Source organism: Nerophis lumbriciformis, linkage group LG35 (assembly GCF_033978685.3).
Source record: "Nerophis lumbriciformis linkage group LG35, RoL_Nlum_v2.1, whole genome shotgun sequence".
NCBI lineage: Eukaryota > Metazoa > Chordata > Actinopteri > Syngnathiformes > Syngnathidae > Nerophis > Nerophis lumbriciformis.
Window position 1 is genome coordinate 12,932,938 of NC_084582.2, and position 21,692 is coordinate 12,954,629.

Below are 21,692 nucleotides of genomic sequence, written 5' to 3' on the forward strand. Positions count from 1 at the left end.
ACCTGTAGCGCTTCCCAGAGGGCAGCAGCTACAGGTGCATAGACCTGAGAGAAGGCCTTCTGGCACACCAGCTCTAGTTGTAGTTCATCTGACAGTTCCTATATGGGGCTAAGGGTCAGGGCTCTCAAGTTCTTGCAGAACAAAGACATACAAGGGCTTCGACTTCCTGTTCTCATAAAGTTGAAAGTAAATGATACTGAGCTGTATAATGCAATATTTAATTAACCATTTTCATTGACCAAATCAATTAATACCCTTTTTCATGTTGTGTATGCCTGGTATTTAACATGTCTTTTTATGAGTGTAGCAGGGTTGTGGATGCATGTCAGGATAGGTTCATGGTTACTAACGGGGGAAGGTTGGTTTGTGAACAGCTGCTGTCAGCCTCATGCTTGGTTGAACAGCAGCAGGCATACCAGCACTGTTTGGACTTTATGCACTCACACTGCTCTGTCATTGACAACAGAGACTCAACCAGGTGTGCACAAGTGCCAGATGTGCTGAAGCTCCCCAAGCGTCATTGTCCATGCAGCACACTGACGTTGTTATTTTAGCCCCTGACATTCACAAAGCAGCTTGTCTTCATCCGCTCGCCCCATTTTTTTTCCCTCTCCAAGTGCTTCTTTTCACTTGCACGCTCCATCTCTTTCGTCATCTCCCTCTTTGCTTAGCATGCCACTTCCAGCTTTCTCTTCCTCCGTCTTCCCCCCCTGACACGGTTCCCTACATTCTACCCGCTCTGTCTGTGCATCTTTGTGTGTATGTGTCTGATTCTTGCATGCACACAGCTGTGTCCCAAATCCTGCTTTATTTATGAGCAGTAAGATCTCTCATTAAAGCTCTTCTTCAGATGGGAGGGGTCACTTAGACAACAAGGGCATAAAGCCACATATAGCAATTAAATGGGCGTCTTCCTTCCCTATCGTACATGTGAATTTGTGTGATCCTCCCAATGCTTAATGGAACAAGTAAAGTGTGTCATTTACATATTTTTTTATTTATGCATTAAATGTTTTTTTTTGTTTGCCTTTCACAGCACCACGATCCCAATACAGCACTGACAGTGGTGAGTTACCACCCAAAAACCTATGCAAGTTTGACAATAACTATATCATTATAATGGTATCACAAAACAGAGGCTGTGTGTTTTGAAGTACAAATATCAGAAACAAAGCTTCCCCATTAGTTTTGTTTGTGGTGAGCGCCATCTTCTGGCCCTGACCTGACAGTGCTATTTTATTTCCATGTATCCATAATTGAAATCAGATATGTTTTTTTTTTCTTACCTGAAAATTGAAGGGTAATTAAAGAAAGTTTTCATTCATACTTGTGTTCCTTTTTCTCTTATGTAATTCAGATTTTGTTTGCAAGTCTGCCTCACTTCCAGGATATAGACGCAATGGCATGCAACGAGTAAGACTGACTTTGAATAAACACACATTGCTTCTTTAAAATGTGATGTCATCGTTTTTGCATGTGATCTGCCTCAAATAAGAATGTGTCAACCGTTTTTTTGTTTGTTTGTTTTTTTTAACTGCAGCCTCAGAGTGCAGACTGCTACCAGTACCAATATGACAGCAATGAGGTCAACTGGGCAACCAGAGGTATATTTAAATGCATTATACAATACTATTCATGTAAAAAAACGCAATAATTGCACTAACTTTAATCTCTTCTATTTTGATAACAGCAGAACACAAGGTAAGGAATTTACACATCGGCCTGTAAAAATGTTGTACAATAATTCCACTGTCACTATGAGTAAGGAAGAAAATAATGTACAGTATGTATTGTCATGCAGGTTTACCCCTATGAAGCGCTCATTGTCACCACCAGAGGTCGGAACAGGCTCCCGAAAGATGTGGAGAGAGCCAGACTGGAGGTAAGATGAGCACAGAGAAAGTAGTGGCAGCTCTAAGCTCCACTGCAAATGACATTTAAACAAGGATCAAGACTTAAAATAAAAGTCAAACATACTTATTTTAATAACAATATTTTTTTCTTAGTATAGATCACAGGTGTCAAACTCAAGGCCCATGGGCCACATCATTTAAAGGCCTACTGAAACGTGATTTTCTTATGTAAACGGGGATAGCAGGTCCATTCTATGTGTCATACTTGATCATTTCGCGATATTGCCATATTTTTGCTGAAAGGATTTAGTAGAGAACATCGACGATAAAGTTCGCAACTTTTGGTCGCTGATAAAAAAAGCCTTGCCTGTACCGGAAGTAGCAGACGATATGCACGTGACGTCACAGGTTGTGGAGCTCCTCACATCTGCACATTGTTTACAATCATGGCCACCAGCAGCGAGAGCGATTCGGACCGAGAAAGCGACTATTTCCCCATTAATTTGAGCGAGGATGAAAGATTCGTGGATGAGGAAAGTGAGAGTGAAGGACTAGAGGGCAGTGGGAGCGATTCAGATAGGGAAGATGCTGTGAGAGGCGGGTGGGACCTGATATTCAGCTGGGAATGACTAAAACAGTAAATAAACACAAGACATATATATATATACTCTATTAGCCACAACACAACCAGGCTTGTATTTAATATGCCACAAATTAATCCCGCATAACAAACACCTCCCCCCTCCCGTCCATATAACCCGCCAATACAACTCAAACACCTGCACAACACACTCAATCCCACAGCCCAAAGTACCGTTCACCTCCCCAAAGTTCATACAGCACATATATTTCCCCAAAGTCCCCAAAGTTACGTACATGACATGCACATAGCAGCACGCACGTACGGGCAAGCGATCAAATGTTTGGAAGCCGCAGCTCCATGCGTACTCACGGTACCGCGTCTGCGTATCCAACTCAAAGTCCTCCTGGTAAGAGTCTCTGTTGTCCCAGTTCTCCACAGGCCTCTGGCAAAGCTTGACTGTCATCTTCCGGGAATGTAAACAATCAAACACCGGCTGTGTTAACCCGCACAACAGTCAGGGGGTGCATTCTACGGCGGGGGTGCGTTATCCAGCACAACACCTGCCGCAATACACCGCTTCCCACCTACAGCTTTCTTCTTTGCTGTCTCCATTGTTCATTGAACAAATTGCAAAAGATTCACCAACACAGATGTCCAGAATACTGTGGAATTTTGCGATGAAAACAGACGACTTAATAGCCGGCCACCATGCTGTCCCAAAATGTCCTCTACAATCCGTGACGTCACGCGCAGGCGTCATCATACCGAGACGTTTTCAGCAGGATATTTCGCGCAAAATTTAAAATTGCACTTTAGTAAGCTTACCCGGCCGTATTGGCATGTGTTGCAATGTTAAGATTTCATCATTGATATATAAACTATCAGACTGCGTGGTCGGTAGTAGTGGGTTTCAGTAGGCCTTTAAGGTCATTTCACGTGGTCAGCCCAAAAAAATTGTTTTGGGTCGCCACAACATTTATGTGGCCGATTAAAGGCTGGACAAAAATCGATTTCTGGTTAAATCTATTAATAATGGATTAGATTTATATAGCGCTTTTCTAGGGGCTTTTCTTAGTGCGTGTGCCTCACAATACGAAGGTCCTGGGTTCGATCCTGGTCTCGGGACACTCCGACACTGTGTGGAGTTTGCATGTTCTCATCATGACTGCGTGGGTTCCCTCCGGGTACTCCGGCTTCCTCCCACCCCCAAAGACATGCACCTGGTGATAGATTGATTGGCAACACTAAATTGTCCCTAGTGTGTCTGTCTGTGTTGAGTTGGCGACTTGTCCACCCGAATGCAGCTGAAATAGGCTCTAGCAACCCCTGCGACCCCGATAGGGACAAGTGGTAGAAAATGGGATAGCTTGACGGAAGCGTGGCTGCCAATCCGGGCCTACGGTCCCTCCAACCACCACCCACCCTTTATCACCAGTGTGAGCGGCACTGGGGACAAGGGTGAAGTGTCCTGCCCAAAGACACAACGGCAGTGATTTGTATGGCAAGAGGCGGGGAGGGAACCTGCAACCCGCAAGTTTCTGGCACGGCTGCAATTTTGACATACAAAATGTACTGCATGTAACTGCAAAAGTTCTACACTTTGATAATATTTGAACATACTACGAGATGTTCCAGGCATTTTTTTTTGGTTATAAAAATGAATACATCTGCTTGAATTATGATTTCAAAACAAGTTATCCATTAATCTATAAGAAAAATATATAACAATAAAAAACAGTTTCCTTTGTAAATTCTAGAACAAGGCTATGGCATATTTATATTTATATATGTTCACTGTGGGAAGCGGCTCTCAGAAAGCAGCCCTTATTGCAATGTGTCTTTCAATAAAAACGAGTTTGACACCGCTGGTATTTGGCAACACTAAATTGGCCCGAGTGTGTGAATGTGAGTGTGAATGTTGTCTGTCTATCTGTGTTGGCCCTGCGATGAGGTGGCGACTTGTCCAGGATGTACCCCGCCTTCCGCCCGAATGCAGCTGAGATAGGCTCCAGCACCCCCCGCGACCCCTTGAGGGACAAGCGGTAGAAAATGGATGGATGGAGTTGTACGATCGATTATTTATTTAAAACATTTTTTTGCAAAAAACTTTACAAAGCAAGAGTGGCTTCTTTTACAGTTTCACACAAGCTATTTGGAGTCATGTTGCTCCCTAGTGGACGAATTTGTAACAACAAAGCCAAGCGGACCAATTATTATATTGTTTTGGTGTGGTTATGGCCGACAAACAATTTCGCTAAATAAAGAGACCGATGGAATTCCTGTCCTCCATTAAGTGTCTCCACGGACGTTACAATAATTTAAGTGTTGACAAACATTGTTTTATCTGTTGTGGCCACCTTTCGTCACCTGTTACTCACAGTTGCATTGCAAAATCATACAAAACAAACGATTTGTTTATTTTCTATAGAGTGGGATTTGATTTTTTGCGCGGCATAGACTTGCTGTGCGCAGAGGACGCGTGAGCAGTACGCACAGCAACCTTAGAGGGAACGTTGCCCATTACCTCCCTGCTTGGCACTCAGCATCAAGGGTTGGAATTGGGGGTTGAATCAGCAAAATGATTTTCGAGCGCGGCCACCGCTGCTGCTCACTTCTCCCCTCGTCTCCCAGTCGGTGGAACAAGCTAGTGTGCGTGACTATCAGTGGTACTTACTTACTCACTGACTTACTTTAGAACTGAAATTATGAAATGTAAAAAATAAATGTAAAATAATCGTAATTTCCTGAATTCCCTGCTCTTCCAAATTCTCTTCCATAGACACCGTAGTCTCTGTTTACTCATGCTCTTTCAGCATGTCCTCAAGCATCCCTAGGAAAACATCAGTAGAAGAGGACGCAAAATGCAATACTTACCTTCTTTTTCTCTCATTTTTGGTAGGCTCTTCTCAGTCTTTCTCCTGTTTCACGGGATCGCATTTGGCTTGAGTCTTTGAATTTATTCCATTCAAACTCCGACCTAAACCCATTTTCTTCGATGTCGGACTCATTCAAACAATCGCTGAAAATTACACTCTTGGTCAGTCCCATTTTGTCCGAGTCAATTTGACTGGAGAGGTTTATACTTTTCGGCATTTGGAAATATATACTGTCACGACTGGGACTGTGGCGTGGTTTGTTCTCCCGAGGTGCAAAAGATTTGGACCATACGTGGCGTGAAGGGGAGTACATGATTTATTTAAACACTATAACTACAAAAAAAAGGAAGCAAACAAAAGGCGCGCACAAGGGCGGAAGTACAAAACTGACTATAAACACAAAACTTGCACAAAGGCAGAAACTATGAACAATTAAACAAAACTTCCAAACTATGGCATGAATAAAGAAAACTTACTTGGACGAGAAACCGGCATGAAAAAAGAGCAGCAAGGGTCTTAAGGGTGTGTGGAGAGTGTGTAGAAGCATAAATGCGGGATGTCGCCAGAAAGACAAACTGAAAACAATGAACTTAAATACTACAGACATTATTAACGAAAACAGGTGCGTGACTCAAAACGTGAAACAGGTGCGTGACGTGAAAGGTGAAAACTAATGGGTTGCTATGGTGACAAACAAGAGTGCACAATGAGTCCAAACGTGGAACAGGTGAAACTAATGGGTAACCATGGAAACATGACAAGGGAGTGAAAAGCCAGAAACTAAAGAGTCCAATAACAAAACAAAACAAAACATGACTAAAACAAAACATGATTACACAGACATGACATATACAGGCTTTTTCCCGTCACTGTTCAGTCTTCTTTTATGGCATTAAAAAAAAAAGAGATTTGATGAAGTCTTGCCAGAATTGCAGCAGTGCATGATTGTGTCTCGAACTTGTTGTGCAACTCTTGTTGGGGTTTTTTCTGGAATACTGAGACATTTTCCTTGTTTTTCCTCCAGCGTCACCTTTCCCCAGAAGAGTTTGGCCAAGTGTTTGGCATGACCATCGAGGATTTCGACAGGCTGGCTTTATGGAAGAGGAACGAGCTCAAAAAACAGGCCAGGCTCTTCTAACGTGCGGACTTAAAACACTGCCATACATCCAGAGAGAATATTTCTGCACCGTTTCACTGCCATGGCTGAGAACCTGTTCTTGATCTCCTCATGCAATGAACCAAAATGTGGGCACACCAGCACAGACTTGTGGGGTTTACGTAGACATTTATGCACAGAGAAAGAAGAAAAAAAAAGACGTGTGTTCATGTGCTGGAGTGGTGTGAAAGCAATACAGACTCGTAGGTGTAGACGCCATGTTGTGCATTTCTTTATTATGAAGGACTTTTTGAAGGCACGTGTGCACCCTGAAAACGTGATGCTTTTAATAGAAACTTTGGCTTTGCCTTATTTGTTATGCTTTCTAAGTTTGAGTGTGCAGCACCAGCAATCTCAATAAGTAGAATGTAGTCACAGTGCATAATTGATGTCACTTTATCTGTGTGAATGATCACATGACCAGCGCGGATGACGGCTAGAATATGATCCGTTCATTTTCACAATTTAATTCTTCCCCCTGATTGTGCACTCACCTTTTAAAGGGGAACATTATCACAATTTCAGAATGGTTAAAACCATTAAAAATCAGTTCCCAGTGGCTTATTATATTTTTCGAAGTTTTTTTCAAAATTTTACCCATCACGCAATATCCCTAAAAAAAGCTTCAAAGTGCCTGATTTTAACCATCGTTATAAACACCCGTCCATTTTCCTGTGACTTCACATAGTGAAGCCAACACAAACAAACATGGCGGATAGAACAGCAAGGTATAGCGACATTAGCTCGGATTCGGACTCGGATTTCAGCGGCTTAAGCGATTCAACAGATTACGCATGTATTGAAACGGATGGTTGTAGTGTGGAGGCAGGTAGCCAAAAACGAAATTGAAGAAGAAACTGAAGCTATTGAGCCATATCGGTTTGAACCGTATGCAAGCGAAACCGACGAAAACGACACGACAGCCAGCGACACGGGAGAAAGCGAGGACGAATTCGGCGATCGCCTTCTAACCAACGATTGGTATGTGTTTGTTTGGCATTAAAGGAAACTAACAACTATGAACTAGGTTTACAGCATATGAAATACATTTGGCAACAACATGCACTTTGAGAGTGCAGACAGCCCAGTTTTCATCAATTAATATATTCTGTAGACATACCCTCATGTCAGCAGGCCAGGGAAGCTAGGGTCGATATTCTTCTCTTGATCATCTTCGGTGGCATAAGGGACGGTGTGAGCCAAGACATCCAGGGGGTTTAGCTCGCTCGTCTGCGGGAACAAACTGCCGCCATCGCTTGCCGTGCTACCGAGGTCCTTTGTCCCTGAATTGCTCACACACTCCGGCAGATTCAATGGGGGTCTGACGGCAGATTTCTTTGACTTTTATCTTTGGAAATGCATCTGCTTTGAGTGTCGCAGGATATCCACACATTCTTGCCATCTCTGTCGTAGCATAGCTTTCGTCGGTAAAGTGTGCGGAACAAACGTCCAATTTCTTGACACTTTCGCATCTTTGGGCCACTGGTGCAACTTGAATCCGTCCCTGTTCGTGTTGTTACACCCTCCGACAACACACCGACGAGGCATGATGTCTCCAAGGTACGGAAAACAGTCGAAAAAACGGAAAATAACAGAGCTGATTTGACTCAGTGTTTGAGAAAATGGCGGATTGCTTCCCGATGTGACGTCACAACGTGAGAGCGAATATTAGAAAGGCGTTTAATTCCCCAAAATTCACCCATTTAGAGTTCGGAAATCGGTTAAAAAAATATATGGTCTTTTTTCTGCAACATCAAAGTATATATTGATGCTTACATAGGTCTGGTGATAATGTTCCCCTTTAATACTAAGTGGATTCAGTGCTTCAAAAGTAATTTGACCTAAACTTGCAAACCAAATACACAGATTAACAGTACACATAAATGTGATGTCACAATATCCAAAATTAATAAATTTTGAGAACGTGCAATACATATTGAAAAAAATGTTTGTTTGTTTTTATCTTATTGCAATAAGATGGTTTATGTATACATTAGTCTAATCATAATTTTTGTAGCTTCAGGGGTTATGATTGATAACACGGAAATGCTTTGAAGGAATTTCACGTCGCTAAAGAACCAGGGTTGATGAATTGCTTCCTTTGAGTACTTTTTTGGATTTTGTCACTAAAATTAAAGTTATGATTACATTCTGTCTTGTTGTTTGTATTTTTGACAAATACTTGAAAAGTACATACTACATACTGTGTAGTATTATTTAACGCAGGGACATCCAAACTTTTTCCACTGCAAAACCAAGAGATGCGGGCCATTTTGACAGTTTTCATTTTAAAAACCCGTACAATATATAGATTTTCAAAAAATAAAATAAAATCTAGCAAACAACCTTTAAACATTGGACCTGTTTTGTCTTTTATGCCACTTTTTATGTTTTTTTTTTTTTTTTAGTAAGAGTAATTTTAGAATGTCCCACAGGGCCTTCAGAATAAATAAAAAAAAGCTGTGGGCCACAGTGGTCCATAGGCCCCACTTTTAACAGACAAGTAGTACAAACCCCGTTTCCATATGATTTGGGAAATTGTGTTAGATGTAAATATAAACGGAATACAATGATTTGCAAATCCTTTTCAGCCCATATTCAATTGAATACACTACAAAGACAAGATATTTGATGTTTAAACTCATAAACTTTATTTTTTTTTTGCAAATAATAATTAACTTACAATTTCATGGCTGCAACACGTGCCAAAGTAGTTGGGAAAGGGCATGTTCACCACTGTGTTACATGGCCTTTCCTTTTAACAACACTCAGTAAACGTTTGGGAACTGAGGAGACACATTTTTTAAGCTTCTCAGGTGGAATTCTTTCCCATTCTTGCTTGATGTACAGCTTAAGTTGTTCAACAGTCCGGGGGTCTCTGTTGTGGTATTTTAGGCTTTGTAATGTGCCACACATTTTCAATAGGAGACAGGTCTGGACTACAGGCAGGCCAGTCTAGTACCCACGGTCTTTTACTATGAAGCCACGTTGATGTAACACGTGGCTTGGCATTGTCTTGCTGAAATAAGCAGGGGCGTCCATGGTAACGTTGCTTGGATGGCAACATATGTTGCTCCAAAACCTGTATGTACCTTTCAGCATCAATGGTGCCTTCACAGATGTGTAAGTTACCCATGTCTTGGGCACTAATACACCCCCATACCATCACAGATGCTGGCTTTTCAACTTGCGCCTAAAACAATCCGGATGGTTCTTTTCCTCTTTGGTCCGGAGGACACCACATCCACAGTTTCCAAAAACAATTTGAAATGTGGACTCGTCAGACCACAAAACACTTTTCCACTTTGTATCAGTCCATCTTAGATGAGCTCAGGCCCAGCAAAGCCGACGGCGTTTCTGGGTGTTGTTGATAAACGGTTTTCGCCTTGCATAGGAGAGTTTTAACTTGCACTTACATATGTAGCGACCAACTGTAGTTACTGACAGTGGGTTTCTGAAGTGTTCCTGAGCCCATGTGGTGATATCCTTTACACACTGATGTCGCTTGTTGATGCAGTACAGCCAGAGGAATCGAAGGTCACGGGCTTAGCTGCTTACGTGCAGTGATTTCTCCAGATTCTCTGAACCCTTTGATGATATTACGGACCGTAGATGGTGAAATCCCTAAATTCCTTGCAATAGCTGGTTGAGAAAGGTTTTTCTTAAACTGTTCAACAATTTGCTCACGCATTTGTTGACAAAGTGGTGACCCTCGCCCCATCCTTGTTTGTGAATGACTGAGCATTTCATTTCAATCATGGCACCCACCTGTTCCCAATTTGCCTGTTCACCTGTGGGATGTTCCAAATAAGTGTTTGATGAGCATTCCTCAACTTTACCAGTATTTATTGCCAACTTTCCGAACTTCTTTGTCACGTGTTGCTGGCATCAAATTCTAAAGTTAATGATTAGTTGCAAAAAAAAAAAAAAATGTTTATCAGTTTGAACATCAAATATGTTGTCTTTGTAGCATATTCAACTGAATATGGGTTGAAAATGATTTGCAAATCATTGTATTCCGTTTAAATTTACATCTAACACAATTTCCCAACTCATATGGAAACGGGGTTTGTAAATGAAAGGAGAGTTTTGACCTATACCTTTACTTTGATTATTGAAATATCTTTGCCTTTTATTTGTTGATGATAATGATTATAATCAGAATAAAACACAGGGTAAAGATTTAGGCAAACTAAACAACAAATTAAACATATTTTATTGCTTTCTGTTACGCTCACAGTTTACCATTTTTCAAGCAAAATAAAGTACATAGTGCAAAATAACTAAACAAAAGCAAAATGAAAGTACGGGATTAGCTCTTTTAAATACTTTGGCTTTTTGATCCCAAAGCCCTCTTTATTTCCTGAGTTTTCAATAAATATGTCACGTGTACAGGAGGAAGGAGACGGCACAGACAGGAGGGACGTCATATTAACTCTATTTATTTACATATGTGAAATAATATATATAAATAATAATATTAATAAACAAGGGTATGGAGTGTGACTAAGCCATAAGGGTGTGTACGTGTGCGACTATGTGTGTGAATTAACTGTAGTGTGTTACCGGTAGTGTTGAACGAGAGGTGCGGAAGTCCAATATGGGGCGAGGCAGGCTCGTAGGTCTGTGAGCACAGGCAGGAAGTCGGAGGCGATAGCGAGGCGTCAAATGTCCGTGTCCAGGCGGGAGGTCGAGATCCAAGAGGCAGTCAGGGAAGCAGAGGGAACACGGGGAGACGAGACACACAGCTCGTGACGCGGGAACGGAGGTCTGCTGTTGGATGGACAAGGAGGACACGAGACAAGTGAAACACAACGGGTGGGAGAAACACAGAGAGAGTATGCATAGAGCTTGATTGCGAGTCCTTACTGTACAAAACAGGAAACTACGTTCTGGCCCGGAACGCAGGTCTGCACTGGCTTAAGAACGACAGGTGTGATGAGTGCTGATTGATTGCAACTGTGCATCGGCGCAGCTTCTGCAGGAGTGTTAAAGTACCAATGATTGTCACACACACACTAGGTGTGGCGAAATTATTCTCTGCATTTGACCCATCACCCTTGATCACCCCCTGGGAGGTGAGGGAAGCAGTGAGCAGCAGCAGTGGCCGCGTCCAGGAATCATTTTTGGTGATTTAACCCCCAATTCCAACCCTTGATGCTGAGTGCCAAGCAGGGAGGTAATGGGTCCCATTTGGTATGACTCGGCCGGGGTTTGAACTCACAACCTACCGTTCTCAGGGCGGACACTCTAACCACTTGGCCACTGAGTAGTAGAGTGGTGCGCGCAGGTGCGCTCTTGGAGGTGTGCACAGACGAGTGTGCATTAGAATATGCCCGGGCCGTGACAAAATAAATACAAATATATACCCCCATTGGAGTAGATATTGGTAAATTTGTCTCCGCCCACCTGAGATCGGTAGGTTGTGAGTTCAAACCCCGGCCGAGTCATACCAAAGACTATAAAAATGGGACCCATTGCCTCCCTGCTTGGTGCTCAGCATCAAGGGTTGGAATTGGGGGTCAAATCACCAAAATGATTCCCCGGGCGCGGCCACCGCTGCTGCTCACTGCTCCCCTCACCTCCCAGGGGGTGATCAAGGGTGATAGGTCAAATGCAGAGAATAATTTCGCCACACCTAGTGTGTGTGTGACAATCATTGGCACTTCAACTTTAACTGAACTTTAATTTTAGCAGGTGGGACCTTAAAGGTACAGTATAGTAAATGACAGCGGTCTATTTTTGTCTTCATTCTTATATAAGTAATTGACATACCTGAAACTATGTATGTATGGATAATCAATATGGGATTGGATGATAGATATATTGTTGGATTATACAATTTAATATACTGTACGGGTTACGGCGATAGATAAAATAGATCTTACCTATCTCAGTGAGCAGCTAGCATAGCCTAGCATAGCATTTAAAATGTGACCTTTAAAAACATTTTGACATCACATTTGCATTTTTTTAACTGTATATACAACGCTAATAACTGTTTCCACACAGCACATTTGACTAAATGTTATTCGAATCGTTTATATACTTTATTAATCAGAGTCGTAAAGTTGACGTTGTAACATGGCAGGTTCTAGGACCCGGCGGAGCAGCCAGCAGCGTGTTCCTCCGTGGTTTCCCCCAGTCCACCCTGCACTACAAGACCGGGGCTCTTTCAAAGTGAGCACCAGGAATCATGGGCGTCCTCTGACAGTGCATGAACTCTCACATGGACGCCATCACCTGCAGGATGAATTCAAACGGCACTAAATGTAAGTTTTTAAACACAAAAACGTCTTGAGCGTGGTGCGTTTACTTGACTCTCACGCCCACTGTGAGTGCATTCTGCAACACCCCTGACTGCAGCATCTCCTGAAAAAAATACAAACATTTAAAAAGTACTTAGTTTTACATTATGTATTAATGACATTTTACTCCTCTATTAGCACAGTTCTCAAAGTGGGATCATGGGATGGATGCATTACTGGAGGTTTTCTTATTAAAGCAATGTACACCTGTAAAATGACGCAACTTTCAAAATAAAAGCTTAATCTATTACATGTGGACCTCAGTGTACTGCACATCTAGTTCCAGTTCTATGTTTCATAAATGTGAACTTGTGCTGCACCTACAATATATTAACGTCTAAGTCTCTTAGTGTACACAGAAAACATGTAGGACTAATAAAATACAGTATGTTCAAATACAATAATTAAAAGTACACAGAACAATAATTATGAACATATTGAACCCTTTTTTTCTTTTGAGATAAAGATTATTTATGTATTTAATAGTTGTTTACTCCCTATGGTGTATTATTCATTTATTATTTATTTATACAGAGAACAAGGAAATGGGATACAATTGCTATAGTATGACAAATGGTACACTGCAAAAAGTCAGTGTTCAAAAACAAGAAAAAAATATACAAAAATTAGAATTCTTTTATTTGAACTAAGCAAAATTATCTGCCAATAGAACAAGAAAATTTGGCTTGTCAAGACTTTTCAAAACAAGTATAATTAGCTAACCTCAATGAACCCAAAAATACCTTAAAATAAGTATATTCTCACTAATAACAAGTGCACTTTTCTTGGTAGAAAAAAAGGGAGACCTTTTTGCTCAATATGTTGAAAAATATTCTTAAATGAAGTAAATACTCGTGCCATTATGTTGACATAATGATATGCGCCCGACATTACATTTCTTGAAACCAGCAATCTTATACTAAAAACTAATTTATTGTTCTTAATGGAAGGCAACAAGGCAACCGCTTGTTACTCTCGGGGTTTACTAGCCGCTCAGGCAAATCATATGGTCTAAAAATGCATTTTTCCATCGATAACATGACATCATCGCGCCAAGTTTGTGCTCTTTCAGTTTATTAGTGCGCATATATACAGCCCGGCCCCCGGCCCAAATTTTTTTAATTGTAATTTTGAGGAATTTATCTGAATGTGCATGAACTATTTCTGTTCAAAATAGTTTGAAATGTTAAATGTTTAATAAGTCAGTTTACTGTACTGTGCCAACTGTGCTACTATATGAGTACGTATTTCTATTGTTTCGTTGAAAATAAAACAGCAAATCTGTTTTAATTATGAGACACAATTGTGTCAAAATCATGATTTTTTTTTTTCATGCTTGAAATAAGAAATGATTACTTTAAAAAAGTAGTTTTATACTTGTGAGTGTTGATGACACAACTTTGCAACAGTTGATATTCTAGTTTCAAGCATGTTTTACTCAATATAGGTCATAAAATCTCAGCAACAAGCTGTAATATCTTACTGAGATCATTTAGGACCTAAACCCTTAAAACAAGTATAAGACCCTAACATAAAATCTGTTTAGTGAGAAGAATTATCTTATCAGACAGAAAATAAGCAAATATCACCCTTATTTGAGATATTTCATCTTACTTAGATTTCAGTTTTTGCAGTGTAGGATTAAAAAAGCTCTGCTTCTTCCTACTCCTTTTCGGAAGCGCTGTAATGAAACAACTGGAAATATGTGATGCATTACATTGTATCGTATGCATGTTCCAAATAAACTGAAACTGAAATGAAATAGTATTAAAAAGAGAGATAACTTCTTAATTGTATCCGTGTGGTTGTCTGGCACACTGTCCATTCCTTAGGAGCAGTTATTTTCACATGTTCAAAAATATGATATAATATGCACAATTACCATTTTATCATGCCTTCTAATTTCACGTGATTTCCTTGTTGGCCTCAAAACATCATGAAATAGAAAAAGTGAAAAACAAAAACATAACTTCTCCATTTAATGTCGCAGCACAATGGTTGGAAATGACTGTTTTTGATTGAAACTTTTATTAGTACCGTATTTTCCGCACTATAAGGCGCACCAGATTTTAAGGTGCACCTTCAATGAATAGCCTATTTTATAATTGTGTTCATATATAAGGCGCACCGCATTATAAGGCGTACCGCATTATAAGGCGCATAGAATAGACGCTACAGTAGAGGCTGGGGTTGCGAGACATGTGACTCAATATTGGTCCATATATAAGGCACACTGTCAGCTTTTGAGAAAATTGGAGGTTTTTAGGTGCGCCTTATAGTGCGGAACATACGGTAGATTGCACAGTACAGTACATATTCTGTACAATTGACCACTAAATGGTAACACCCGAATAAGTTTTTCAAGGTCCACGTTAATCAATTCATGATAACAGTATTAGATTGTACTGGTGTATCCAATGATCTTTTTGCGACTGCTTTACTCTTCTCTCTAAGAAAAAAGAAAAGTAGATTTATTGTCAATTCCCCAGTTTGGAATTTCATTTGGGCAGCACGGTAGAACATGGAATAGTGCGTGTTCATCACGGTGGACCATGGGTTAGTGCGTGTGCATCACTATACGAAGACCCTCGGGTTCTATTCCCGGGCTCGGGGTCTTTCTGTGTGGAGGTTGCATGTTCTCCCCGTGACTGCGTGGGTTCCCTCCGGGTACTCCGGCTTCCTCCCACCTCCAAAGACATGCACCTGGGGATAGGTTAATTGGCAACATTAAATTGGACCGAGTGTGTGAATGTTGGCCCTGCGATGAGGTGGGGACTTGTCCAGGGTGTACCCCGCCTTCAGCCCGAGTGCAAGAATTGGAATTTGCAGTGAAATAGCTCCACCATCTTGAATTAGAATCAGAGGAAGTGACATTGAATTAATCCTCGCTCATCCATGCGGACTGGACACTGGCCGAGAGCTGGTGGGCGGCCGAGGGTGGAGTCGGCTCTCTTGGTTGCTTTGTTGGGTCTGCTCCTGTCTCTGGCCATGCTCCCCCCACCCCAACAGACGATGGCGTGGAACACCGCAAAGGCCACCACAGTGTACCGTATTTTTCGGAGTATAAGTCGCACCGGCCGAAAATGCATAATAAAGAAGGAAAAAAACATATATAAGTCGCACTGGAGTATAAGTCGCATTTTTTGGGGAAATGTATTTGATAAAACCCAACACCAAGAATAGACATTTGAAAGGCAATTTAAAATAAATAAAGAATAGTAAACAACAGGCTGAATAAGTGTACGTTATATGACGCATAAATAACCAACTGAGAACGTGCCTGGTATGTTAACGTAACATATTATGGTAAGAGTCATTCAAATAACTATAACATATAGAACATGCTATACGTTTACCAAACAATCTGTCACTCCTAATCGCTAAATCCCATGAAATCTTATACGTCTAGTCTCTTACGTGAATGAGCTAAATAATATTATTTGATATTTATAGTCGCTCCTGAGTATAAGTCGCACCCCCTGCCAAACTATAAATAAACTGCAATTATAGTCTGAAAAATACGGTGTATGGTTTTTTTTTTGTATTTTTTTAAATTTTTTTTGCAAATATTTTTATTGAATTTTACAGTTAAAATCACATTTAACAGTCATACTTTGCTAACGCAAAGCCTTCATACAATCACACATCCACACTCACATGCACACTTGAGGAGAGAGGTGCACTTAAACTTTAACAAATCAAGGTTTACAGTATAAACATTATTAGAAAAAATACCCAGATATTGTATATATATCCATCCATCCCGCTCTTGCTCAGGCTCAGCAGGCTATCCAGATCATAGCAAGATGGATGAACATTCCTTGGCATTAAGGATCCTCAGGAAGTGATCCCAAGATCACCTCTCGAGGACCTCTCCACCGTTCACACTTAAAAAAGAAAAGGAAAGTCACAGAAATTGATCAGATGCAAAACAATACAAAATAAAAAGTCACAAAAAAATAAAAAAATAAAATAAGCAAGTAAACCGTGGCAAAGCCATATCAGATGTAATAAAAAAAAAAAAAACAATAATAGTGTAGGATCAATACAGAAAATAATAAAGATAATAAAAAAGGAATACAACTACAAAAAAGATGGCAGTTTTTTTCTTGTTTTTTTCTTGTTTTTTCTTATAATCCAAAAAATACGGTGTGTATGTTTTTTTTTGTGTGTTTTTTTTACTTTTGTGGCTGGTTGCATGAGCTCTGCTCTTTTAATGTCTTTAATGTCCTTTGTGTTCTTTGATGTTTCCCTCTTACACACATGTTTATGTGTGCTATGGCTATGAGTTTTTTTTCCCTTGACCTCAGTCTGGACCCCCTCTCCAGGGGCCCAAGCTTAGACTTAATTATTTTTTTCTCAACCCTCCGCCCCTCACCCCAGCGTTTACCTGTTTCTCACCTTTTTTGTCAGGGGCGTCGGACGTTGTCAGACCCGTCAGCGATCCTGTTCTGTCTCCCTGTAATGTTTGTCTGCTCTTGAATGGGATTGTGCTGAAAATCTTAATTTCCCCTCGGGGATTATTAAAGTATTTCTGATTCTGATTGCAATTTACATAAATGACTTGTAGCCAACTAACGGGAATAATTTGTCACGTTTAACAAAGGTTTTGTCTTAAATACTTTACAGGGGTTAGTACGTGTGCCTCACAATACGAAGGTCCTGGGTTCGATCCTGGGCTCTGGGTGTTTCTGTGTGGAGTTTGCATGTTCTCCCCGTGACTGCTTGGGTTCCCTCCGGGTACTCCGGCTTCCTCCCACCTCCAAAGACATGCACCTGGGGATAGGTTGATTGGCAACACTATATTGGCCCGAGTGTGTGAATGTAGTCTATCTGTGTTGGCCCTGTGATGAGGTGGGGACTGGTCCAGGGTGTACTCCGCCTTCCGCCCGAGTGCAGCTGGGATAGGCATTGAGATGGTCCACTTATGGTTATCATTATTACATTATTATATATGCCTCCCACTCGTGAACTCTTCACAGAGAATCCTGCAGTGGTTTACTGTTGAGACAATACAAAAAGTGCAACTGGTTCAAGTGTGTGTTTTCTGCTGGGAGCAGCCTGCACTACACTACATTGTGTTACTGGAAACAAAAGAACAAAAGCAGCCCCCCCCCCCCCCTACTTTTTTGTGGTGTTTGGCCTGAGGTGCATAGCATCATTCTTAACATTTTGCAAGTTACTTCGTTGGAGTTTTTGATCACCAGTCGCAGATGATGGTTAATGTATATTTTTACTACTTGTAGGACCATAAAGTCTGGCTTCATGCCTCTAGCCTGGTAAACATGCAATACTGATTAGAGGACCAACGTTTATGGGCAGTTTTTAATGGTGCAAGGAAATAGCATACGTTCCCATACAACTAATCTATTCATCTCTTCATTTTTTGCTGACAAGTCCCAGCTTTGCATCACTATGACAGCATACAAGCGGATGTTGTCAGGTCCAAACAAATCCCATGTCTGTCATCTCTTACTCTCTCAACACGCAGATTAGGAACATCCAGGTATTTCGCCTTAGTGACTATGTGGGCTTTGTTTGCATAAACCCCACAGGAGACTGGTGTGCTCTCAGGGCCATCAAACTTCGAAAATTACATATCCTGAATGTGTTATGTAATGAAGATTTAACTCACCATTTATTGTTTGTTAATTATATGGATTAAACAATTACAGTTATAATGATAAACCCTGCATATAATTTAATTATCGTATAAGAAGTGATTGATTATCTCACTTTGCAAAATTCAAGGTGATACTGCTCATATCCTGGATATATCCTCATATCTTAAATGCTAACATCAGGCATGTGATTTTTCCGTCTAAAGTCGGAATTCCGTCTTTTTTAATCTCGGGAAATTTTTTTTTATTATCTCCCGTTTTTCCGTTTTTTTTCCGACCCTAAATCAAGATTCAAGACGTAGTTTATATTACGCCGTAGTTGATTGGTCGATATGTTCCTTGTGACCAATCAGGACATCTGTTATGAATGATGACGTTAATAACGTCATCATTCATAATGGTTATTACCGCCATTTTCCATATGTAAACGATGTCGGTTCTCGAGAGAAAGGACACTTTACGAGTAAAAGAATTTGATAAACATGTCAAAAATAAGTTTCGATGGGACTGGATGGAAAGGGAAATCACTGATACTGTTGGGAAGAAGGAAGTTACGACTTTGTTCGGTGATTTTATTCGGAAAATCGATCGTCCCGGAAAGATTTTGTGCACGTGGTGTCATGATAATATTGACTATGGATCACAAGGTTTCAAGGCTTTGGAAGTACATGCGAAACGCCAAAAACATAATAAACAACTTGAAGCAAGGTATGTTCTATTAATGATGTTTTCATGTCTTTAAACACTAAAATATTTTCTTCAAATGGTGCTGTCTTTGTTAATTTTAGCATGTTAAATTGGTGAAAAACCCCCAGACCCCCGGAAATGTTTTCAGTCTTTTTCATTGTGGTCAAATCACATGCCTGTAACATGAATACAATACATATTAAAGTCAAGTTACAAACAGCCATTTTGCCTTTAAACGGGCCCCATTATGCAAAACCATTTTTTTTTTAACCTATTGTTACTTGTGTTTGTATATTTGGGATCTGCATAAGTCCCAACTATTTGAAATCAAACCATAGAGGCATGGCGGAGATATTTATAAAGCAATCTTGGCTACATTTATACTTCCTCCAAACAAGCCATTTGGAATTTGCCACAAGTGTGACGTTTTTGAAAGCGGATTGTCCATATGTGGTAGATATTTACCCGAAGTACCTTTCGCGAGTCCACCATTGTAGTCTGCGCTTTAATCAATACGCTCCTTCTTTTTCTCTATCCTCTTGTTGTGGGGCAGACTGGCTCGTAAATGCACATGGATCCTCCGCTGTTGCCATTACTAATACAATGTAGCATATAGTTCTAACTAGGGATGTCCAATAATGGCTTTTTGCCGATATCCGATATTCCGATTTTGACCAAACCCTTAATTACCGATACCGATATCAACCGATATATACAGTCGTGGAATTAACACATTATTATGCCTAATTTGGACAACCAGGTATGGTGAAGATAAGGTCCTTTTTAAAAAACTAAAATAAATAAAACCAGATAAATAAAAAATAAATAAAAATATTGAATAAAAAAGAAAGTAAAACAATAATAAACAATATAAAAACAGCTCCATAGAAACTAGTAATTAAAGAAAATGAGTAAAATTAACTGTTAAAGGTTAGTACTATTAGTAGACCAGCAGCACGCTCAATTGTGTGTGCTTACGGACTGTATCCCTTGCAGACTATATTGATATATATTGATATATAATGTAGGAACCAGAATATTAATAACAGAAAGAAACAACCCTTTTGTGTGAATGAGTGTGAATGAGTGTAAATGGGGGAGGAAGGTTTTTTGGGTTGGTGTATTAATTGTAAGTGTATCTTGTGTTTTTTATGTTGATTTAATAAAAAATTAAAAAACCGATACCGATAATAAAAAAAAAAAACGATACCGATAATTTCCGAAATTACATTTTAAAGCATTTATCGGCCGATAATATCATCAGGCCGATATTATCGGACATCTCTAGTTCTAACTTATATCCGTCAGTAGACTCCATATGGCAATGTTAAAAACTTCAACAATGAAGACAGGCTCATCTCGCCTCATTTAAGCGATTTTATACGTTATCCGCTATCGAATCACATTTTTAATGTTATCAGATTTATCGGTGTGACATCATAATTCCTAATATCAGCCAGATAATTATCAAGCACCACGAGTATGTACCAGCCTTAACTTTGAGATGCTAGCGCAGTGGTTCTTAACCTGGGTTCGATCGAACCCTTGGGGTTCGGTGAGTCGGCCTCAGGGGTTCGGCGGAGGTCAAAACACACCCGACTCATCGTGTAAATACAAACTTCTCCCTATCGGCGTATTACGGATACGGCAACAGCTGACTGATTTGCAGGTGTGTAATTTGTTGTGAGTTTATGCACTGTGTTGGTTTTGTTCTTTGAACCAGGTGATGTTCATGCACGGTTCATTTTATGCACCAGTAACAAAACCATGGTAACACTTTAGTATGGGGAACATATTCAACTTTAATTAGTTGCTTATTAACATGCAAATTTGTAACATATTGGCTCTCAACTAATCATTATTAAGAACTTATTAATGCCTTATTCGGCATGGCCTTATTATAACCCTAACCCTAACCCTAACCAAATAACTCTAAATTAAGTCTTTATTACTTAGAATATGTTCCCCTAGTGTCCAAATAACTCTAAATTAAGTCTTTGTTACTTAGAATATGTTCCCCATACTAAAGTGTTACCAATAACATATAACGTTTGTCTTGAACTAAAGAAGGGTTCGGTGAATGCGCATATGAAACTGGTGGGGTTCGGTACCTCCAACAAGGTTAAGAACCACTGTGCTAGCGGGTCACTGCTGTGTGTGAGTGACAGTAAAAAAAGCTCTGAATCGCTTGGGGTATTTTTATTTAAAAAAATTCTCGAGAGAATATATATCGCCTCATACAGTATCACGGGTATTAATTAAAAAATAATAATTTCCAGTAATTCACACCGATAATATCATAGTATGATATTGCTGATAGAAAAAAGTATAATAAATGGTATAACTTATATACAAACGACCTGTTAATTGATGGACCCCGTTTTGATATTTCTTTTTAGTTAGTTTGTTCTTTTATTATCAACTTATGGATGTGAAAATGCTTCAACATGTTTTCATAACCTGAGTTAAGATAGTCAGACGCCTCCCTGCTGCTTATGCAAGAGGCGGATACATTGGATTTATAGTTGTCCGCCATTGCAGAGATCTTTATGAGCAGAACACAGGTCACAGTTTTATTTGGATCACATTCATTTTGCATGTTTGTAGT

The 21,692-nt window shown here is 40.1% G+C and overlaps 2 protein-coding genes across 8 annotated transcripts in view; both read left to right on the plus strand.

Moving 5' to 3' along the window:
- The window catches only part of ablim3 (actin binding LIM protein family, member 3), a 101,702-nt gene extending 94,027 nt beyond the window's left edge, over positions 1–7,675 (plus strand). For all 6 annotated transcript variants that reach the window (XM_072912351.1, XM_061928052.2, XM_061928055.2 and 3 more), the window contains 6 exons: positions 1,037–1,066; positions 1,358–1,413; positions 1,541–1,604; positions 1,691–1,701; positions 1,802–1,882; positions 6,337–7,675. In XM_072912351.1, the coding sequence (XP_072768452.1) occupies positions 1,037–1,066; positions 1,358–1,413; positions 1,541–1,604; positions 1,691–1,701; positions 1,802–1,882; positions 6,337–6,450 (356 nt within the window). In that variant the 3' untranslated portion in view covers positions 6,451–7,675. The remainder of the gene's footprint in view (positions 1–1,036; positions 1,067–1,357; positions 1,414–1,540; positions 1,605–1,690; positions 1,702–1,801; positions 1,883–6,336) is intronic.
- Positions 7,676–12,236: 4,561 nt separating this feature from the next.
- The window catches only part of afap1l1a (actin filament associated protein 1-like 1a), an 87,503-nt gene continuing 78,047 nt past the window's right edge, over positions 12,237–21,692 (plus strand). Inside the window, exons 1-2 of one of the 2 annotated variants that reach the window (XM_061927758.2) lie at positions 12,237–12,253; positions 12,560–12,740. In XM_061927758.2, coding sequence (XP_061783742.2) covers positions 12,686–12,740 — 55 coding nt within the window. In that variant the 5' untranslated portion in view covers positions 12,237–12,253; positions 12,560–12,685. The remainder of the gene's footprint in view (positions 12,254–12,559; positions 12,741–21,692) is intronic. The other variant, XM_061927760.2, reaches the window with a different exon arrangement.